Source organism: Gopherus evgoodei, chromosome 5 (assembly GCF_007399415.2).
Source record: "Gopherus evgoodei ecotype Sinaloan lineage chromosome 5, rGopEvg1_v1.p, whole genome shotgun sequence".
NCBI lineage: Eukaryota > Metazoa > Chordata > Testudines > Testudinidae > Gopherus > Gopherus evgoodei.
In genome coordinates, this window is record NC_044326.1 from 73,510,108 (window position 1) to 73,533,959 (window position 23,852).

Genomic DNA, 23,852 nt, shown 5'->3' on the forward strand with positions numbered 1-23,852 from the left:
ATGTTCTCTGCCAGGCTTTACAGTGAACACAGTTTGTTGCCAGATTATAAATCCCAAATTTCAGGTTCCTATAGTGTAGATGCTTACTCAATATTAACTACATGTGCAAGAATTGCGTATTTCCTATTTCTTCTTCCAAGATAAGCTGGTAAATCCTACATGTGTAAATTTCACAATATCAGTCCAGATCCTCAGCTGGCATAGCTCCTTTATATCAAATAACTATATCTACATCATCTGAGGATTAGCGTCATTGCCTTTTATTTTTAGATTTGTTTGGCGCTCATAAAATGAGGGGCTAATAGCACTGGCCAGAGTCCAGCAAAGTGCAGCAACACTGTGTAACCTGTACTAACACAGTTCTGCCAATCCACTAGAATCCTGTTTTGAGACCCATCCCTCTGTACAGTGCTTTAATACATATTCATGTACTATGCTTTTCCTGGAAAGAAGCTGCTAATTTTGCCTATGTTTGCGGTAGCTTTGAGATGCGGACAAATTTCCATTAGCATTAGGAGGATAAGCCAAACTTATTTCCATGTATGATGACTTAACCAGCCTGGAATCCAAGTCTTCTGGTGTGAAAGGCTAGTGCATTAATCCACTGCTGCACTTTGCCTCCACTGAACTGCTAAATGCATAGTAGAAATAAACTAATGCTAGGAGACAATTATATTTACTTGGGACAGAACCATTCACATTTTTTTCTATATTGCGTAATAACATAAACTTCCAAGTTGTGATCCAGGAGATCCAGAGGAGGATGCTTCTGGTTCTTGTCCAAAGTCAAGCAAACATGAGCACAAGATTTTCTCATTAGTTCACATAGCTGTTTTCTCAGACTCCAAAACAGGGAATAAAGCAGAACTTTTTATTGTATTAAAGTAGCATTATTAAATGCCATCAGTTGCCAATGATGATTGTTTGGGTCACATCTCTGTCATCAAATTGGTCAGTAGCCTCTTGGTGATATTCAGAGAAATAAACAAAAGTAGGTACTAAATGAACGTGTAAATCTCATCTAGTGACTGATCCAAAAAACCCCTAAGTTAATGGGAGTCTTTCAATTGACTTGCTTGGGTTTTGGATCAGGCCTCAAATGCTGAATCCAGGAGTTCTCAAAATGTAGTTCCTACCTTGGTGCAGTGGAGTGTGTTATTTTTTTTAATTCCAAACAAATCTGCTGTTTGCATTATTTATCACGCAAATGGGTAAGTGTATTACTTAGTTATTGTACAGTGCTTTCTGTACGAAGGAAGTTTCCAATTTGTAAAGATTATCCAGGGACTTGTGGAACTATTTATATAATGTGGAAATAACATTTACATTTGAGAATTTTATCCAATACAGTTTGTGGTATCAAGGTCTAGCTTAAAGCTACAATTTGTATATATGTTGCAACTTGAGGAGGTATTGACAGCTAAAAAGCTATGCAAAAATGGAATTGTCATGCTAAGTAGCCTAGCAACATGCATAACAGAGCACAACACTCCTGTTTTGATTAAGTTGTGTCTTAATGATAGAGTTTGTTATTTTACAATGTAACTATTTGAGAGTTTGATCTTGGCAAGGTCCTCGGTGCTACAGAATACAATTATTAATTATTTCTCTAAGTTATGGTAATGCTTTAGTCTCTCATGGCTTGAATTCAAGCAGTGTTGCCTTCAGCTTTCTAAAGTAGGAAAAAGTGGGTTGAAAAAATGACTTCTAGTGTTCTTAGCCTGTGATTTCAGGATTATGTCCACCGTGTTACTTTTTCAATGTATGTGATAATAGGTTTCTGTTATGCACCACACTTCTAGTTCATTAGCTACTGCATACGTAAAGAATCACTCAGATTACAAAACAATATCATGCGAGTTTCAGAAGAACATACAGTGAAGACCATGGGATGTTTCCTACACATCAGGCTGCCACATTACACATATTACTTGCTATAATGCTTGGCTTTTGTTAGATTGCATTTCAGCCTTATTATTTTAATGTAGTTTTAGGTCCTGAATCTAAAAGCCTTACTCATAGTCAGACGCACAACTGATCCACATAGTCCTGTTGGTTTCAGTGGGACTAACTGTGTCAGTAAGTGCCATCAGCGGAAGTGTAACCAACAACTTAGCTGTGTTGAGTTACTTCTGCTGGGAACCTTGCCTATTTTACCTTGCATAATATTTACTTAAGGCATGCTCTGTCAAGACATTTAGACAGTGTCAGCTGAAGGCAAAGAAATGACAATGAAAAACAACCATTCCATAGCATTTTCCCCTAAGCATAGAGGCACAGTGGTCCCACCCTGCTGATGAAGTCTAAGTATTACATACTTTAAAATGACTTCATCTCTAATTAAATTGCACAACTGTTAGAGGAGTTTACAGAAGCATGCTACTCTGCAGCCAAACTTCCATTTACCTGGGGGTTGGCAGCCATGATAGTGTAATTCCCATCGTCATCCAGGGTGGAGGCTGTAGTGTGGAGAGAGCAGGTCCCATCCGGTTCTCTTTGAATTCTGTAGTGATCACTTCTTTTAGAGATTTGCTTCCCATCTTTGAACCAATAAATCTGTAGCAGAAAACAAAGGGTGGATGATCAGAAGCAGGTGGGTATTGGCATCATTTCTCATTTAACAATGGTAGCAACTCTCAACTGTTGAAAACCTCACTAGCGTGGATAGAAAGAAAACCTCTTCCTATCCACTACTAAAAGGAGTACAGAACTGGGCTGGGTCCTGAATCCATGAACTGGATGTAATAAATGTTTCAGGTACAGAATTCTAATCTTCAGAAGGGAAAGCACAAACATTTACACGGGGAAGTTAGATCGGAGGGTAGTATTCGGTTTCCAAAAAGCAAGTGACAATTGAGCACTTACAGAAATGTTCCAGATCAAAAAAGTTTCCTGTATTTTATTTAAATCTGAAGTTGGAAAAATAATTTAAGAATATTAATGCTTTTTTTTTCCTAGTGGGAAAAAACCCCATGATGGTTACAGGAATGATCATTCTGATGAGTCAGTATAAAAACAAGTGATAATTACATTTTATAAGTCACACTTTTACTAGATGCTCATTTGTGACCGTAAGCACCCCAAAGTCACACCCCACACACTTCTGTAATAATTTTTGTACAAAACATGCCTTATGAGGTATCATTTGAAAGCTAATAACTCACTGATCCTTAACTGTTCTTGAATGATGTATGTAAATAGTGGGTTTTAAGAGTTATAGATACATGTTAGAATTATGACTCACATGTGATTAAACCAGGCATGTCAGGGGGAGTTGGTGAACAGTCTGCCTTAAACAAATAAATGTCAATTGATTGTCCAGCCCAATCTTCAGGAAAAGACAATGAAGGTCTGTATTTACATATAAGCAGTAAACAGGACCATCCAGACAGCAGGGAGATGAAAGGGCATGGAGCTTCCTTCATCACCAGACTCCATGTTGTTTTCTTCACAGCTTGAATAAACTTTACTTTGAGGGTTAATCCTCAGAAGAATCCATTTCAAAGGTTTACTGGTCTATCAAGGCAGGGCAGTCTGAACCTCAAGTGATAAGCAATTGAGTCAACTGATAGTATACAATATTACTGTGTTATTTGCTTGTAGCCCTTTCTAACATTATTCCTTTAGTTGGCACCACATAACCTATGCCCTATTGTTAATACATTTGTTTTATTTTTACTATAAAACAACTCAGTGCTGTGTTTAAAGGGAAGGGTGTGTATTTACCCCAGTTAAGTTAATGGGCTATGATGTGCTTGTCTCTCTCTAAAGGAACAAACGGACATTATTATTTCTCTGAACTGTCCAGGAGAGGGCTGGACATTGCAGCACACACAGTTCTAGGAAAGTCTGGGACTCAGCATGTGTTGGGGTCACACTGCAAATAGTAACCAAGACTGGTGGAAGCCAGAGTGGGGCTGCAGACTGGCTGCTGGGTTCAGGGCTTCTGAACCAGAGCTGTCTAGCACACAGATATTTCAGAGTGTAACCTGCATGCTTGTAGGCTCATTGTGAATGTCCCAGTCTAGAAGATACAGCAGCAAAGCACTGTAAAGCATCTAGGGTTTCAGAGCAAGTGGTGAGACAACCTCTCACTGGCCTGGATTGCCTCCCAAGGCTCATCATACCCTTACAGTGACAAGTCTGAACCAAATAACCACGAAGAGGCATGATACTCAAACTCACACTCTCCAGTTCAATAGCTAATGTAACAACTTTTCTCTTGAAATTTTAATTGTTGAATAACATGCTTAATCATTCCCTGAAGAGACAGATATATCCCACCTTAATATAAGTGTAGGACTTAACACTCTATTATTGTCTAAATATTATTGTATCAAAATTTAATAGGCTTCTATAGAAATACTCTAAAAATGTCATAGGAAATGCCAACATTTTAATTCAAAGTATAGAACTTCAGAGAACTACATCCCAACTATATAATGGCTTAAAGTTCTACATAATGGTTAACTTCTCTATTAAAGAAAAGAGGACCTTTCTATAGGGTTTTAAATATATACATATATTATTCTCAGGCTAATATGTAAGACCTGGTTTTAGTGTACCATAAAGAGGGTCCTACCAAATTCATGACCATGAAACACATCACAGACCATGAAATCTGGTCTTTTGTGTGCTTTTACCCTATACTATACAGATTTACAGGGGAGACCAGGATTTCTCAAATTGGGGGTCCTGACCAAAAGGGAGTTGCAGGGAGGTTATGGTATTACCACCCTTACTTCTTCATTACTTTCAGAGCTGGGCAGCCAAACAGCAGCACCTGTTAGCCAAGGTGCCCAGCTCTTAAGGCAGCAGCCTGCCAGCAGCAGCACAGAAGTAAGGGTGGCAATACCATAATATGCCACTCTTATTTCTGTTCTGCTGCCTTCAGAGCTGGGTGGCCACAGCATGGCAGCTGCTGACTGAGGGCCCAGTTTTGCAGGTAGCAGTGTAGAGGTAAGGCTGGCAATACCATACCATGTCATCCTTACTTCTGTGCTGCTGCTGGTGGCAGCCCTGCCTTCAGTGGTGGGCTCCCGACCAGCAGCCGCCGCTCTCCAACTGCCCAGTGCTGAAGGCTGCACCGCTGCCAGCAGCAGTGCAGAAGTAAGAGGAGTGGTATCCCCACCCCAACTCCTTTTTGGGTCAAGATCCCGAGGCTTTCTTCTGCAACTAACAGAAATTACTAGATCACAGGTCCTGGTTCTCATGGGATACTTCAATCACCCTGATATCTGTTGGGAGAGCAATACAGCAGTGCACAGAAAATCCAGGATGTTTTTGGAAAGTGTAGGGGACAGTTTCCTCGTACAAGTGCTGGAGGAACCAACCATGAGATGGTAGAGTTCAGGATCCTGGCACAAGGAAGAAAGGAGAGCAGCAGAATACAGACCCTGGACTTCAGAAAAGCAGACTGACTCCCTTAGGGAACTGATGGGCAGGATCTCCTGGGAGAATAGAGTCCAGGAGAGCTGGCTGTATTTTAAAGAATCCTTTTTGAGGTTGCAGGAACAAAGCATCCCGATGTGTAGAAAGAATAGTAAATATGGCAGGCAACCAGTTTGGCTTAACAGTGAGATCCTTGCTGATCTTAAACATAAAAACGAAGCTTACAAGAAGTGGAAGATTGGACAAATGACCAGGGAGGAGTATAAAAATATTGCTCAGGCATGCAGGAGAGTGAAATCAGGAAGGCCAAATCACACTTGGAGTTGCAGCTAGCAAGAGATGTTAAGAGTAACAAGAAGAGTTTCTTCAGGTATGTTAGCAACAAGAAGAAAGTCAAGGAAAGTGTGGGCCACTTACTGAATGGGAGAGGCAACCTAGTGACAGAGGATGTGGAAAATGCTAATGTACTTAATGCTTTTTTTGCGTCTGTCTTCACGAACAAGGTCAGCTCCCAGACTACTGCACTGGGCAGCACAGCATGGGGAGGAGGTGACCAGCCCTCTGTGGAGAAAGAAGTGGTTCGGGACTATTTAGAAAAGCTGGACGAGCACAAGTCCATGGGGCTGGATGCACTGCATCTGAGGGTGCTAAAGGAGTTGGCGGATGTGATTGCAGAGCCATTGACCATTATCTTTGAAAACTCATGGCAATTGGGGGAGGTCCCGGATGATGGGAAAAAGGCTAATGTTGTGCCCATCTTTTAAAAAGGGAAGGAGAAGGATCCAGGGAACTACAGGCCAGTCAGCCTCACCTCAGTCCCTAGAAAAATCATGGAGCTGGTCCTCAAGGAGTCAATTCTGAAGCACTTAGAGGAGAGGAAAGTGATCAGGAACAGTCAGCATGGATTCACCAAGGGCAAGTCATGCCTGACTAACGTAATTGCCTTCTATGACAAGATAATTGGCTCCGTGGATGAGGGAAAAGCAGTGGATGTGTTATTCCTTAACTTTAGCAAAGCTTTTGATACGGTCTCCCACAGTATTCTTGCCATCAAGTTAAAGAAGTATGGGCTGGATGAATGGACTATAAGGTGGATAGAAATCTGGCTAGATCGTGGGGCTCAACGGGTAGTGACCAATGGCTTGATGTCTAGTTGGCAGCCGGTATCAAGTGGAGTGCCCCAAGGGTCGGTCCTGGGGCCGGTTTTGTTCAATATCTTCATTACTGATCTGGAGGATGGCGTGGACTGCACCCTCAGCAAGTTTGCAGATGACACTAAACTGGGAGGAGTGATAGGTACGCTGGAGGGTAGGGACAAGATACAGAGGGACCTAGACAAATTAGAGGATTGGGCCAAAAGAAATCTCATGAGGTTTAACAAGGACAAATGCAGAGTCCTGCACTTAGGACTGAAGAATCCCATGCACTGCTGCAGACTAGGGAATGAGTGGCTAGGCAGCAGTTCTGCAGAAAAGGACCTAGGGGTTACAGAGGACGAGAAGCTGGATATGAGTTGACAATGTGCTCTTGTTGCCAAGAAAGCTAATGGCATTTTGGGTTGTATAGGGGCATTGACAGCAGATTGAAGGATGTGACCATTCCTCCCCCTCATCTGGATTACTGTGTCCAGTTTTGGGCCCCACACTACAAGAAGGATGTGGAAAAATTGGAAAGAGTCCAGCGGAGGGCAACAAAAATGATTAGGGGGCTGGAGCACATGACTTATGAGGAAAGGCTGAGGGAACTTGAATTGTTTAGTCTGCAAAAGAGAAGAATGAGGGGGGATTTTATAGCTGCTTTCAACTACCTGAAAGGGGGTTCCAAAGAGGATGGCTCCTAGACTGTTCTTAGTGGTACCAGATGACAAAACAGGGAGTAATGGTCTCAAGTTGCAGTGGGGAAGGTTTAGGTTGGATATTAGGAAAAACTTTTTCACTAGGAGGGTGGTGAAGCACTGGAATGGGTTATCTAGGGAGGTGGTGGAATCTCCTTCCTGAGAGGTTTTTAAGGTCAGGCTTGACAAAGCCCCGGCTGGGATGATTTAGTTGGGGATTGGTCCTGCTTTGAGCAGGGGGTTTGTCCTAAACAGATATTTAAGGGTTAATGTTTCTTTTACCTGTAAAGTGTTAACAAACAGAGGACCAATCAGGAGACAAGATACTTTCAAATCTCGGTGGAGGGAAGCCTTTGTTTGTGTTTTTTGGGTTTTGCTTTGTTCTCTCTGGGTCCTGAAAGGGACTAGACGTGCAACTAGGTTTCTTGCCAATCTCCCTGCTACAGTCTCTTATATATTCAGAATAGTGAGTATTAAGTAGGAAAGGCGGTTATAGTCTTTTGATTGTTTTCTGTATTTGCAAATGTGTATGTTGCTGGAAGTATTTTAAATTGTATTTTGCTGGGGGGAGACTTCTCTCTAGTGTTTTAAGCTGAAAGACCCTGTAACTTTTACCATCTAAGTTACAGAGACAGCTTTTACTTTTTTTCTTTCTTTTTATTAAAAGTTTTGCTTTTTAAGACCTGTTTGATTTTTTCCCCTTGTTGAGGCTTAAGGGAATTGAGTCTGTACTTACCAGGGAATTGGTGGGGGACAGGGAGAGAGAAGGGAGGGGGGAAGGGTGGAATCCCTTTGTTTTAGATTCACGGAGCTTGAATCTGTCTGTCTCTCCAGGATAGCCCAGGGAGGGAAAGCCTGAGAAGGAGAGAGAAGGGGGAGAAAAAACCTGATTTCTCTGTGTTGTGATTCAAGGAGTTTGAATCATGGTGATCTCCTAGTGTACCCAGGGCAGGAAAGATCTGTGAGAAAGAAAGGAGGGGGAAGGGAAATGGTTTATTCCCCTTTGTTGTGAGACTCAAGGAATATGGGTCTTGGGGTCCCCAGGGAAGGTTTTTTGGGGGGACCAGAGTGCCCCAAAACACTATATTTTTGGGTGGTGGCAGCTTATCAGATCTAAGCTGGTAATTAAGCTTAGAGGAATTCATGCTGGTACCCCATTTTTTGGATTCTAAGGTTCAGATTGGGGAATTATATCATGACAGGGTTGGACTAGATGACCTCCTGAGGTCCCTTCCAACCCTGATATTCTATGATTCTGTGATATTTACAGCACTGAAATTTCAGATTTAAATAGCTGAAATCATGAAATTTATAATTTTTAAAATCCTATGACTGTGAAATTGACCAAAATGGACTGTGAATTTGGTAGGGCCCGAAGTATAGGACAAAAGTTCAAGACAGATGTAACCAGAAAAAAACATCTGCTTCATTTTTGTATCCATTTCATAAATCGAGTTTTCAAAAGCCTCCAGCACAAACAAAAAAGAGATTTGGAAATTGTGACCAAAGGTTAAAAGTACAAAATTTTCAAAAGTGCTTTAGTCACTTAGGCCCAGATCCTCAAAGGTGTTTAGGCACCTAACTCCCATTGATTAATTGCCTAAAAGCCTTTGAGGATCTGGACCTTTAGTGGTTTGGAACATTTTACCCATGATGCCTAAAGTTAGACTCCTAAAACCATATTTAGGCTTCTAAATACATGGCCTCTTTTTCAAAAATGCTGACCGCTCAGCAGCTTCTGTTGAAGTCAATGAACGCTCAACATTTCTGAAAAAGAGGTCACTTAGGTGCCTAAATCTGGGTTTAGGAGCTTAATTTAAGGCATTTATTTCTGAAAATTGTTCGCCCCTGTATCTGGCCTAGTTTTATTACAAAATGTCACTCACCACTAAATTTCAATTACCCATAATTAGGGCTCCATGTCTGTCTTGGAGGCTGTGGAAGTCATGGATTCTGTGACTTTCCGTGACTTATGCAGGGGCCGGTGTGGCTGACCCCAGGGCTGCTCAAGCAGCTGGCTCTGGGGCCAGCTGCTCAGGTGGCCCCTGGCACAGCCACACCAGCCGCTGCTCCAGTGACCCGGACAACAGTCCCCGGACCCGGCTAACTGGTGCTGCTGACCCCAGGCATTCCCCCTAGAAATGCCATGTCCCTCCAAGATTTAACAACAGGTATTTTTAGTATAAGTCATGGACAGGTCACAGGCTGTGAAATTTTGTTTATTGCCCATGACTTTTACTAAAAATACCTGTGACTAAATTGTAGTCTTACCCATAACAGACCAGGAGCAACTGTTAGAATGCCAAAAGAGAGCAGGAGTATTCTATTTGCATAAACATTACAAGAAGTTGCAATTAGCAGACTTACCATTGGGGTCTGTACAGTTGAATCTAAGGAAACGAGAAGCTCCCTTAGGTAAACTTCTGTCATAAAAAGATATACAGATAAGAAAAGGAATTGTGGAATTACACAGCAGAGCACTGGACAAAGTAGATCAAGATAGGAGGGGAAGCTCATTAATTCTGATGGCTGCCATTACCTGTCTCCACATTAAGCAGGAACGTGGTGCATCATCATTTTGTGGTGATGAGAGGCAGCAAAAAGAATAGAATGGGTTCAAGAAAATAAATGCATTTGACAGGGGTTCTTATCCCCCAAAGGAGTCAGCAGCAAGCTAAACAGAAGTGTGCTGGGATGTGCTACATCCCTGATGCTCCTCAGTATCTGCTAGGATGGAGAATCTGTACTGATTCAAAAACAAAAAGGAGAGGGCCTGGAGCTCTACCCTGAAATATATGCTGCAAAAGAGATTTTATGTCAAATCTATGATGTATTTGTGTTTCCTTCCCTCTCCCTCCTCAAGGGAAGAGGGAGCTGCTGGGGCAATTTCCTGCCTCTGGAGCTAGCCTGGAGAGAAGGCAAATAGAGAACTTGCGTCTAGGGCCATAATTCTGCCATTAGGTTCTCCTCTGACTAGTGGGAAAAACTGGAAGCTCCAGGAACAAGCTCCTCTCATGGCTGGGCAGTCCTCACTTCATCAGCCAGACAAGAAAGGAGGGGAAGTTCTCCCTGTGCTCTCCCTTGCCTTAATATCTGTAGAAAAGAGTTGGGGGGCAAAGTAAGTCTAAAACCACCTATCTTATCTGCTTTGACTGTCTTCATTCTCTTTCTATGCCTGACTGGCTGCAAGAGTGAGTACAAGGAATACAGGATGTCCTTGGAAGGCAGCTCCACCAACCCAGACGAAGGGCTTTGTGGGTTAATTCCCAGCTGAGGATCAGAAGGAGCTGAGGGAAGCACTAGTGGCCGGAAGCAAATCAGGAGCAGATTAGCCTAATCACATACCTTACACAGGGAAGTCAAGAAGGCTGTGCAGATCAAAAGCCAGGATAGGAAGCTCTAGGAAGAATAGAAGAGCTACCCCGTATGGCTTCTTTTGAGTTTACTGCTTGTATAAGTGCATGGAAGGAATGCAGCTACAGACTTATCAAGCTGGTATCAATCTGGGTTTAACCAGAACCCTGCAACAAAAACCTATCAGGAGAGGGTGATTTGTGTTCAAATTTGAACCTCTGGTGAATTCACTTTCTCTCTCATTGTTTCTCTCTAAGCCCTGCCATACAACCTGTATTTCCATTCAAAGAACTTTCCCACTTAGAAGAAAATATATGCATTCACAGTGTTATCATAGCCTATGGATGAAGGAAAAAGGGCTACATCCATTTACTATATGTGGGCTGATGTGTTAGAACAATAAATGAATATGGATTTCTTTTTTACAGTACAGTACATATAGAGTGAAATTTTTCTTCCCCTAGTCATGAAACCAATGGGATTATTAGCATAAGGCAGGCAAGGTTGTCTGGAGTGTTATTTCTGTAGTGAAAACTCAGTGATTTAGTGAGAAAAATGTGTTCGGAAGTTTTCCAACAACAGTCAAGCGACAAAGCAGAGCAAGATTCCAGTTAGATTACAATCTTCTAGGTTCTTCATAGCTGCCAACTCTTCAAAGCCAATAATTCATTCATTTGGGGGAGTAAATGAAGGACACTTTTAAATTTCACTGAAATACAATAGACTAGGAGAACTGAGTGGAAATTTCCTTTAAAAATAGTTACCATGTCTGGTTCTTGTATTGACAGGCATTATATGTCACTATAAATGATTTCATTTCCTCAATAGCTGGTTATGCTAGTTTCCCATTTTGTCTGTCAGCAGGCTTGCAGAAAATCTATGGTGTTAACAGATTTGGTAATGTTTTCTCATTTGCTGACAGAGCTTTTACTGGAGACAAATGATATTTGATCATTTATAAACATAAGCTAATGGTTCTGAAGAAGGACAAAGCTGCAAAATGAGTTTTAACTTGCATGCTTCACGTTTCATAATGTTACTTGACATTAGTTGGGCTTGCATTAAATGGTAATTATTTGTAAACACACTTCTCTCATCAGAGAATCAAGAGACATGCCAAGAATTATTCAGCAGAGGCACATATTAACTGTACCTGTTGTCCCAACTTGATACACTGATTGCTTATAACTCACTTCCAGCAGGTAGTAAAAAGTTCCCATCTAGGCTTTTATTCTGAGTGAATTTTAATGGAACCCTATCTGTTTGTGGGTTAATAAGTAATGGTACCATTCACTATTTCTACTGGAAACAAGGGCCCATCCGTATGGTAAAATATTTTCCTCATATGATACCTTGTACATAAAAGGTCTATTACAGAATCATAGAAGATTAGGGTTGGAAGGGACCTCAGAAGGTCATCTAGCCAAACCCCTGCTCAAAGCAGGAACAATCCCCAGACAGATTTTTACCCCAGTTCCCCTAAAGGGCCCCCTCAAGGATTGAACTCCACAACCATGGGTTTAGCAGGCCAATGCTCAAACCATTGAGCTATCCCTCCCCCCCTTATCTCTTTCTAAATAAGCAGACTACCAGTAAAGAATAGGTGAAAAGGTAGGAAACAGCCATGTTCTATGTAGTCAATGACCTTACATTTGGATATTGTATATTTTTAATAGATTTTCAAAAACTCTGTAAGCAAATATATTAAAAAAATGGTAGTGATTTTCAACCATGTACTGCAGATTCAGTGATTTTTAAACTGTGAATGACATCCACCCGTGTGCAGAGAGGCCCATACAAGGTCTATGCACACTCAAGTCTCACTTAACTCCTTATTTTGATGTGAATATTTCTGTATGGAATTATCATAATCATAAAGACAATATCCCTCAAAAGCACATTTCCTCTCTCACACACATTGATTCCCACTTAACCAGAAACTATCATGATAGTTATAATCAAAGGAAATTCAGATTTTAGAAACATATCTAAAAACCAGAATTTGCACCTCAGTATTTCAACTTATATGGCATGTTCAGAAAAAAGAAAAATCAAACCAATAATCTTACTTACAAAGATCCCTTGTAATGAATGCCAGATTTTAGACACAACACAGTTCCTCCCAAATCATTCTTTCAAAGACTATTTGGGAAAAAAGGTGATTCAAGTTGAGTAAACAGTTTCCAGACTTTCATTTGCCACTGTCAACATTTCCAGCATCAGGAAATGGCAGTATAGGAGCTCATCTCAACCATCAACCCGTTATTTGCCATCTTGGCATACTTAAGCAGATAAGGGAAATAACATGTTCTGGTAATTCCCAGAGAAGTCCAGTTGACAAGAAAGTTACCAACAGCAGTGGAAATGATTCCCACCCCTGGCAACTGAGCAAATCACACATGAAGCATCTCCAAGCAAACTGAATAAAAGGTCATAGCCCCAGCAGTGAGGATGACAGACCACTTTCAGTTTATATATTTTTAATATAATGGAGAAATGGAGCATAATATCCCTATCAAAACATACTCACATCAAATAGTGCACTAATTTGGAATGCAGTGTTTTTCAGGGGAACAGCCAACTGAATGCTCTCCAAATATAGGGAATGACCATAGTTCACTATGGGCCACCCAAACTGTGATTCGTAAGCCGTGGGCAAAAAGCACACTTCTCCATCAGACCACCCCACCCACACTACAGTAACCTAATGTAGTTGGAAACTTTTCTGTCCTGAATCATCTTCCCATATTAATCAGTGCCCATCAAAGTCAATAAGAATTGGATCAGGCCTGAAGTTGGTCCTGGCTCTGTAATGGACTAACCCATACCACACTGAGCTTGTACATTTTAATTTAGGAACTTAATTTTTTAAATACTATCTGTGGTTAATTAAAAACTCCCTCTTTGATCTCTTCTATGTGCAGTGCTGCCCACTTGTTTGCATAACTGTGTTCTCATTCTGTACACACACAAATATTACTCATAGACTCATAGGTCAGAAGGGACCAATATGATCATCTAGTCTGACCTCCTGCACAAGGCAGGCCACAGAACCCCACCCATCCAATTTTATAACAACCCCTAACCCAGGACCGAGTTATTGAAATCCTCAAAATTGGTTTGAAGGCCTCAAGCTGCAGAGAATCCACCAGCAAGAGACCCGTGCCCCACGCGCAGGGAAGGCGAAAAACCTCCAGGGCCCCTGCCAATCCGCCCTGGAGGAAATTCCTTCCCGACCCAAATATGGCGATCAGCTAACCCTGAGCATGTGGGCCAAGAGTCACCAGCCAGCACCAAGAAGGAATTCTCTGCAGTAACTCAGTTCCCATCCAATCCAACATCTCCCCCGCAGGACCATTGAAGCAGACCTATCTGGTGGTAATCCAAGATCAATTGCCCAAATTAACGATCCTATCATAACATCCCCTCCATATACTTATCAAGCTTTTGTCTTAAAGCCAGAAAAGTCTTTTGCCCCCACTACTTCCCTCGGAAGGCTGTTCCAGAACTTCACTCCCCCTAATGGTTAGAAACCTTCGTCTAATTTCAAGTCTAAACTTCCTAATATCCAATTTATAACCCATTCGTCCTCGTGCCTACATTAGTACTAAACTTAAATAATTCCTCTCCCTCCCTAATGTTAACCCCCCTGATATATTTATATAGAGCAAGCATATCCCCCCGCAGCCTTCTTTTGGCCAGGCTAAACAAGCCAAGCTCTTTGAGTCTCCTTTCATAAGACCAGTTTTCCATTCCACGAATCATCCTAGTAGCCCTTCTCTGTACCTGTTCCAGTTTGAATCCATCCTTCTTAAACATGGGAGACCAGAACCTGCACACAGTATTCCAGATGGGGCCTTATATAACGGTACTAACACCTCCTTATCCTTGCAGGAAATACCCGGCCTGATGCATCCCAAAATCGCATTTGCTTTTTTAACAGCCGTATCACATTGGCGACTCATAGTCATCCTGCTATCAACCAGTACCCCAAGGTCCTTTCTCCTCCTCCGTCGCTTCCTACTGATGCACCCCCAACGTATATCCAAAATTCTTATTATTAATTCCTAAGTGCATGACCTTGCACTTTTCACTATTGTATTTCATCCTATTTCTATTACTCCAGTTTACAAGGTGGTTCAGATCTTCCTGAATAGTAGCCCTGTACTTCTCCGTGTTAGCAATACCCCCCAGCTTTGTGTCATCCGCAAACTTTATTAGCACATTCCCGCTCTTTGTGCCAAGGTCAGTAATAAAAAGGTTAAATAAGATCGGTCCCAAAACCGATCCTTGAGGTACTCCACTAGTGACCTCCTTCCAGCCTGACAGTTCACCTTTCAATACAACCCGCTGGAGTCTCCCCTTTAACCAGTTCCTTATCCACCTTACAACTTTCATATTCATCCCCATCTTTTCCAATTTAACTAACAGTTCCCCATGCGGAACCGTGTCGAACGCTTTACTGAAATCTAGGTAAATTATATCTACCGCATTTCCTTTATCTAAGTAATCCGTCACCTTCTCAAAGAAGATCAGATTAGTTTGACACGATCTACCTTTAGTAAATCCGTGTTGCAATTCGTCCCAATTACCATTGACCTCTATGTCCTTAACTACTTTCTCCCTTAAAATTTTTTCCAAGACCTTACATACTACAGACGTCAAGCTAACAGGCCTACCCGGATTACCCGGATCACTTTTATTCCCTTTCTTAAAAATAGGAACTACATTAGCAATCCTCCAGTCATACGGCACAACCCCCGAGTTTATCGATTGCTTAAAAATTCTCGCTAACGGGCTCGCAATTTCACGCGCCAGTTCCTTTAATATCCTCGGATGGAGATTGTCCGGGCCCTCTGACTTCGTCCCATCGGGCTGTTCAAGTACGGCCTCTACCTCAGTTGCGGTAATATCCACTTCCATATCCACATTCCCGTTTATCATCCCTCCATCATCGCTAGATTCCTCACTAGTCTTATTAAAAACTGAGGCAAAGTACTTGTTTAGATGTTAGGCCATGCCTAGATTATCCTTAACCTCCATTCCATCCTCAGTGTATAGCGGCCCCACTTCTTCTTTCTTTGTTTTCTTCTTATTTATGTGGCTGTAGAACCTTTTACTATTGGTTTTGATTCCCTTTGCAAGGTCCAGTTCAATGCGGCTTTTAGCTTTCCTCACTTTATCCCTACATGTTCTGACCTCACCAAGGTAGCTTTCCTTACTGATCCTGCCTTTCTTCCACTCCCTGTAAGCTTTCTGCTTTTGTCTAATCCGCTCTCTGAGTTGCTTGCTCATCCAGTTTGGCCTACAACTCCTGCCCATGTTTTTTTTTCCCCTTTCTTGGGATGCAGGCTTCTGACAGTCTCCGCAGCTGCGACTTAAAGTAATTCCAGGCCTCCTCCGCATTTAAATCCACTAATTCCTCCGTCCAATCCACTTCCCTAACTAATTTCCTTAACTCTTTAAAATTAGCCCTCGAGAAGTCGAAAACCCTAATCCCAGATCTACATTTGTTTATCCTTCCATCTAGTTTGAACTGAATCAGCTCATGATCACTCGAACCAAGGTTGTCCCCTACCACCATTCTTCTACGAGGTCCTCACTGCTCACCAACACCAAATCTAAAATGGCATCCCCTCTCGTAGGTACTTCAACTACTTGATGAAGAAATCCATCCGCTATCACATCCAGGAAAATCTGACCCCTATTATTCTTGCAAGCACTCGTCCTCACAGTCTATATCCGGGAAGTTCAGTCCCCCATAATCACACATTTCCCTTTGTGTTACTTCATTGAAGACATTAAAGAGGTCTCTATCCATATCCCAATCAGATTCCCAGCGGTCTATAGCACCACCCCAAGCACTATCTCAGGGGAAGCTCTAATGCTTTTTTACCAGTGTGATTTTTGCCCAGACAGACTCTGTCTTATCCATTCCATCACTTCTTATTTTGCTACAGTAATTTCATCCTTGATGTACAAGGCTACTCCACCAACTTTGCTTTCTTCCTGTCTTTTCTAAATAGCACGTAGCCTTCAATACCCCGTGCTCCAGTCATGAGTAGTATTCCACCAGGTTTCGGTTATCCCTATAATATCCGGTTCCTTCCTGCACCAGTAACTCCAGTTCCTCCATCTTGTTACCTAGGCTCCTCGCACTTAGTGTACAGGACATTTTAATTTTCGGCGTTTGGCGTCAGTGCACATTCTTTCCCGGTCGTGCAGAGACCCTTCTACCACCAGCATCACCGTTACTCTGGTTCTACTCCACTATTCCTCCTTGGATCAATTCTTGGGACCGCAAGGGTATCCCCTCTCACTTTGTTTACTTCCCTCTCCAGGTTATATTCGGCGTGGAGATCTCCCGAAACATCTCCCAACCATCTCCCCCAACTTCCTAGTTTAAAGCTCTCTTGATGAGGTCGGGCGAGCCTCATCCTAGAATTCTATTTCCCTCCTTGCTTAGATGAAGTCCATCTGAGCGAACAGTCGTCTATCCGTCAACGCTTCCCAGTTGACCGTACATCCCAAAGCCCTCCTCTATAACACCACTCCCTGAGCCATCTGTTGATCGCCATAATCTTGTCACTCCTCGTCGCCCCGCTCTAGGAACCGGCAGAATCCCATGAAGATCACCTGAGCCTCGATTTCTTTGAGCGTCTTCCCCAGTCTGGCATAGTCCTCCTTGATACAGTCCAGCGAGTAACTAGCAGTATCATTCGTTCCCACATGAAGGATAATCAACGGATTCTTTCCCGCTCCCGCTAAGATCGTATTCAGCCTCAGGTCCACTCCTGTATCTAGCCCCTGGCAGACAGCACCCCCTTCTGTTCTCCCAATCAGGTCTAGTTACAGGCCCTGTCTACTCTTCTCAGTAAAGAGTCTCCAATCACGTAGACTTGCCTTTTCTGGCGACAATGCGATTCTGCGGTTCTATCACCCACACGCAGCTGGCCGCAATTCCTCCTCGATTTGTATTCGCCCCTACAATCCTCCTAGGGCTCGTACTGGTGTCGCCTCCATTGACTCCTCCCCTCCTTCTGCAGGACTAGCTGCTCGCCTCTTCTTCCTCGCCCTTTCTCCTTCAGCAGACTGCTGTGCTCCATCTTCAGTTTCCAACTCAGCAAAACCTGTTCCTGAGTTCTATTTCTCCATCGCGGCCCATCTTTTCCTCTGCCTGGTTCTCCTAGTCACATGCTTCCACCGTCCCACTTTCCTCACCCAGCAGCCCCTCCTCAGAGTCCTTTGGTCCTGCTTCTATCCGCTCGTCTGAGCTTGTCCCCTGTGCCTCATCATGTCTGTGTTCCATCATCTGCTCAAATGCCCTTCTAACTCAGCCAGAGTTCCACTTGCATCTCCAGTCCCCTTACCTTTTCCTCCAGCAGCTCTATCAGGCGGCACTTCATGCAGATGAAACTCCTTTCAGGTGCCCCCTCTAGGACCATGTACATGCCGCAGCTGCCGCATCCAGTCATCCTCAGTGTGTCTGCACCTGCTACCTCTGCCTCCATCGTAGCGCTCCAACTCTGTGCCTGGCAATCCACGCCTCACACCACACCGCAGGCCACCAACAAGCGCTGGGCTGCTGGCAGACCCCTGCCTCTTCCCTAGTCTGCCTTCCTGATTTCTCTGCCTTGGTCTCCCCTGCAAACTCTCACTGAAACTCCCCTGTTAGCCGCTCTGTTCGCCGCCTCCTGTGCCGCTGCCTGAGTGCCTGGCTCCTTATATAGGACCCCTAATCAGGTAAGCCCCGCCCCCAACTCAGGGCTCAGCCTCGCTCCCAGCACACAGCCCCTAGCAGCCTGCACACACACACACTCACATACAAACTCCACAATACAATCCACAAACTACAAAAACTAGAAAAAATTAGATTGAGGAAAGCCAATTCTAAGCATTGCTCTCATCCTCCCAAGGTCCAAATGTGGGACTAAGCTAAAACGAAGTACAAGAACAAATAGTACACAAACTGAAAAGGCTATGGAATTATTTTCTTCAACATAAATAACCATAAAACTTTTTATGATTCAGCCATTCTAAAGTCAATCTACACTAGTGAAAAGTGCAGCAGCATCAAGTACATGAAGTGGAATTAAATTTGAGTTTCGGAGAGAGAATACAAAATTAAAGAAGCCTGGGGTATGTAATCCACGGCTGCTGAGTTGGTTCTTGAGATCCAGTAACATCTCCTCAGTTTCCTAAGAATTTAAGCTTTTATTTTATTTTTATTTAAGTGAGTTTCAACAGTGCTCAATGTGGCTTAATTGACTTCATTGGAGCAAAGTGTTTTTTTGAATCACACACTAATATTTAACTATGATGGCTGTGAAGAAACGTTATCATTATCTCTATCTTCCTGAGTCCACAGTCTCACAGCCTGAATCAAGAGCTCAGAGATATAACCTTCCACTAATTTTTTCAATGGGGTGTTGAATCTGATGTCTAATTATATCAGTTTATATATGTCACTATGGTTATCTGGTTACTGCAAGAAGGCAATATCCCTTTGGGATTTGCCATGATTACAACGATGATGACTATAGTTAACTATAACATGGAAATCCAGTGTGGACTGCACTTAAACACCACCAGGATACATTCTTTAGGATTACATAAAGTATTAGAGATGGAAGGGTATTAGGTCTGTGATACACAATTTGTGGCTACTCATTTCAATCTCTTTCTAGATAAGCAGACTACCAGTAAAGAATAGGTGAAAAAGTAGGAAACACAGCCATGTTCTACATAAAACGAACAGATCAGAAGGTTTCAGGAGCAGCAGGCCAGGAAAGCTTTCGTAAGTTACATAAAGAGGGCTGCTATTTGTAAAAGTCTTTTTAGAAGTACCTATGTTTGTGAACAGATATTTCTATTTGGATTCTGCAGGGATCAAAGTGACCACAACATTGCGTAACAGACTCAACTGTTCAAAAATAAAGCTCAGAAATAAAGCTGAACAAGAAGTTGCTTTCAGAGAAGCTGCGCCAGTTTTCCCAGCTCTAGTCCTTTCCTGGCAACACTCCAAACATATTTGGTCTTTCGATAATTTTGTGTAACACTGCATTCTAACAGCACTCTATAAATACATTTTAAAAATGTATATTTTCCTCAAACTAAAGTCCTAATACATTTATTATGTAAATTATGTAGCCCCTTGCATTTCTGGCAACTTACCAACGTGGCCTTCACTGCTGTGAAGGCTGGGCTTCAATGGGATAATCTAAATGAAAAACAGTGTCTAGCCACAAGGGGACACTGTGACGACCTGCCACACATTACTGCTTTCCTCCCATCTTCTCCTACCCAGCAGGACAATTATGAAGGTACTTGGTTTATGAATGAAGCCAACAAGGAATCAGTGCTGCTTTTGTTTTCCAGTTACCTAAATAGGTCAGCAGATTACTGATTAATCATTAAAATTACTAAGCACAGCATACTAAACAGGACATTACAATTACAGAAGCATGAGGAGCACCATTACAATGTATCAGAAACACATGGGACAATTTTTGTAAGTAACCTAGGCATCTAAGTCTCATTTTCAAAAGTGACCCAAGTATCATTGACTCTCAATGACAATTAAGCTCCTAAATCACTTTTGAAAATGTTTCTTAGGTGCTTTTGGAAATTTTTACCCCATTATGTATGGCTAAGATGACTGGGAGATCATTAGAGATAAACCCCAAGATGCAGACCCTCAGCTGACGCAAATCACCATAACTTCACTGGCTTCAACAGAGCTATGACATTTCTGCCACCTGATTGGGGGCATGAATCAGTGTTCACGTTGCATTCCCCATCAGTACCGTGGCCCAGGCTGTGGAAGGTAATGATCCAACCAGTGGACCAAATTCGGTGATGACGTTCACGTGGCACCTGAGGCACATGGCACATATGCTAAGAAGAAGATGCCACCTGAGGACCTGCCCCCAGACAGAAAACTTATTATTCTTATAATACACAGAACACTTGTTATTACAGAGATAACCAATACAGTAAGTCAGAAGTTTCTGCACTTCTAAAGAGATTTTATCCATCCTCTCACCTTTGGCTTTGGATTTCCAGCCACTCTGCATGTAAATGTGACTGACGTTCCTTCAAAGATTTTGTAATGTTTCAGCTTCATCTCAAAATATGGTGCCACACTGTTATCAGTGGGCTCGTCTCCATGCTGCACTCATCATCCGATTCCTCCACAGGAGACCTCTCCAGGCGGTATTCAATCTCACTGATCAGTCTCTGCTCAAAGCTGGAGACTTTATACTCCTACCGGACAAGGAAGGTTCATGTTTAGTGTCTGTCGTCATTTATTACATAATATGATATGAGTCTAATGAATTTCTTTCCCTAGGTCTTTGACAGTTGGTTAGGACATTACATATAGAAGGAAATTGTATCATGTAGAAGAAAAACAAAAATTTGTGCCCAAAATGAGTTCCTTATAAAACAATGAAAACATCTGGTACTAGGCATACATTTTATTTCATGTTGTCCTAAGGTCTATTTCATAAGAAAGAAAAAAAAGCCATTGGTTGCTTTCCATCCTCTCTCTTTTTTTTTCCAAACACACAAAGCATAAAATCATATATTCTTAAACAGTTATAAGAAGAAAACACCAATTTTTCCTGGAGGGTGTAGGCAGATTTAGGGTGGGGTTTGTCTCCAGATGGCCAGGAGACCATATGGTTCACAGCTGGCGTTTGTGAAGAACCTTATTGCAAGTAGTACAATAAAAATACCATTATTTCGTTTACATTCTCCCTGAGCAGTGACAAAACTACATTATTGGCATATGACGACTGCCATATTTTTCCTTACATATCTCTAGCCCCAACTCAATTGCTGCCAGAGATTGCCCTTGCTTAAAAAACAGTGACACACACACATATATATATAGGGAATGTTTAGTGAAAAATAAACAATATACTACTGATTTGTAACCATACTCTACATCTAGACATATTTGAGATGGGCTTTATGGTAAGTGAACTGAAGACTAGAGAGCAGCAGAAATCTTTATTTATCATTGATTTCTTAGGCTGCAGAAACTAGAACACCCTTTTGTAGGTTTTTTATTCTTTCTAACCATTCTCTTTCTTATTAATATTGGTATCTCATGTAAAGTCTTCTTTCACAGATCCTATCTCTACAAATTAATTTGATCTAGCTTATGACATTAAGCTCCCCATTGCTATCCCCGACTTGGTTATGGAAAATAATGATCACTCTGTGCAGGAAAAAGTGAGAGAAAAGTGGATTTTGGTTATAACAAACATTTTTGTCTATTTCTTTACAAATTTCCCCATGAAATTTTATCCAATTATCTCATTATTCATGTGGTATATATTCTACATTACTTAGATGAGCCAATGCAGGATGCAAAGCATCTTGCGTCAGTGGATCTCAGAATTACTGAGGAAAGACATTTGTACAGAGAGCTATAATGGTAGTGTTGTTAAAGTTAATCTGTCTGCAGTTGCTTACTAAATATTAAATTAAATTAAACAGCATGTGTGTAAGTGCACCCAGAAATAAGTTATTAATGTTTGGCCACTGCAGTGTTATTAAAGGAGGAGGGTAAAGGTGAAAGGTACAGGAGACAAAAAGTCAATAGATAAAAAAGCAAGAAAGAAGAAAGATGAAAACCTTTTGATTATCCACAGGACTCATTACAGAAGCATCAAGAGAGCAAGCTTCCTGTAAGGGCAGAAAGAAAATGAAGGCTAGCAGTAAGAAGATCAAGAGGAAATCCACTACAATTTCTGGGAGTTCTTTCAGAAGAAAGTACTGCGTGTGGTAATAAACAAATGAATGGCTGAACAGCAACACTGGCAACAGAGCAAAAATGAATTACATGGCTTTTTAAACAGACTTTCTGTTACACTTCTGATTTTGGTTTGCACACAACAGTACAGAGGATGTATTTTTGCCTTGAGAAACTGAAGGGTCAGGATAGGATAGGATAGAAAGAAATGAAACTCAAAGTGGGAAGCAGACATTTGAGAACCTTTCATCTTATTCAGTGTGGAAAAACTGAGCAATAGGTACAATATTCTCCACTTGATTGCTTTTGTGTATAACTCACAACTTCTTTAGTCAAATCCATCCTGTCTTGTGTGTATTTATCCTACCATATGGCGCTCTCTAGTAGAATGTTATCTGAAAGGAACAATGGAAAGGAAATAATTATTTTACTGTGCAAGTGCAGAGTTATGTAGCACCTGTGTAGTGGGATCTTCATCTGGTTCCTGTATATTAAAAACAGTTGCAGCATTGTCAGCACCCAGGAGTCGACGTGCCATCTTCTCCTCATATGTTAACCTCTGAACCAAAATAAAACAAAAAAAGGGGGTGGGAGGAAAGGAAAGTGGAGAAGGGGAAGTAAAGGAAAGTTATTTTTTCTCTTTTAAAAACCACACAGCAGGTAACTTAAAGAACAATTAATGTTCCCATGGGAAAATCTGAGAATCATTCAGTTTAGAAATAAGTTAGCTTCTGTGTCATATTTTCTGTACTGCTCAAATGTATTGCTGAAATGAAAACAGGATCTTTATTTCTTAAAAATTCATCTCCTCTGAAGTTATTACTCTTATTTGTGGCATCAACATAATTTCTACAGAAAGCAATTACACTCCCAAACACAATTATTACCTCAGAGGAGAAACAAGCAGAAACAGCAAATACTATTATGAAGAAACAAAGAACCCATTTCTTCATAATTGAGAATAATATAAAAGAAATACTGAAAATGTAAGATGTGCCACAAACAACATGGTTTCTAAATAAATATTCTTAAAATTCTCTCAAGCCTCAGTAGCTCTAATATTATTCCCACAAACAAAAATATTTTTAACTAAAGTGTTAGGGTTGTTCAGAGTGTGTATACCAGCAACAAAATAATAAAAAAAGGCAGGAAATCACTAGTAAACACCTTTCAGACTCTTGCCTCCTAGAGTCATAATTTCGCCTTTGCTGCATTATCACAATCACATCCCCCACCCACAAAATACCATCTTCATTCCCCCTCCACACAGAACACAAAGTGGTTAGAAATGGATGTTTGCTCATTGTTTTGGGTTCTAAGTAAGAAACAGTATAAGGATTAAATGTAGCTTTATCGTAGACCATTTCTGAAAGTAGGTGAAGTCTCTTTAATTTAGGCTTACATACAGTTATCAAAGAAAATGGCAATGGGATTACAAGGAAACTTTTTTGCTACTGTTTATCAGTACATTCCTATCTGCACAGTAACTGAGAGTTTCTACTTCCCTCT

The 23,852-nt window shown here is 41.6% G+C and overlaps 1 protein-coding gene across 1 annotated transcript in view; it reads right to left on the reverse strand.

Moving 5' to 3' along the window:
• PALLD (palladin, cytoskeletal associated protein) overlaps positions 1-23,852 on the reverse strand; it is a 340,242-nt gene that overhangs the window by 28,420 nt on the left and 287,970 nt on the right. The window contains 4 exon segments of the mRNA XM_030563213.1: positions 2,407-2,556; positions 20,625-20,755; positions 20,758-20,845; positions 22,801-22,902. Of these exon segments, the coding sequence (XP_030419073.1) occupies positions 2,407-2,556; positions 20,625-20,755; positions 20,758-20,845; positions 22,801-22,902 (471 nt within the window).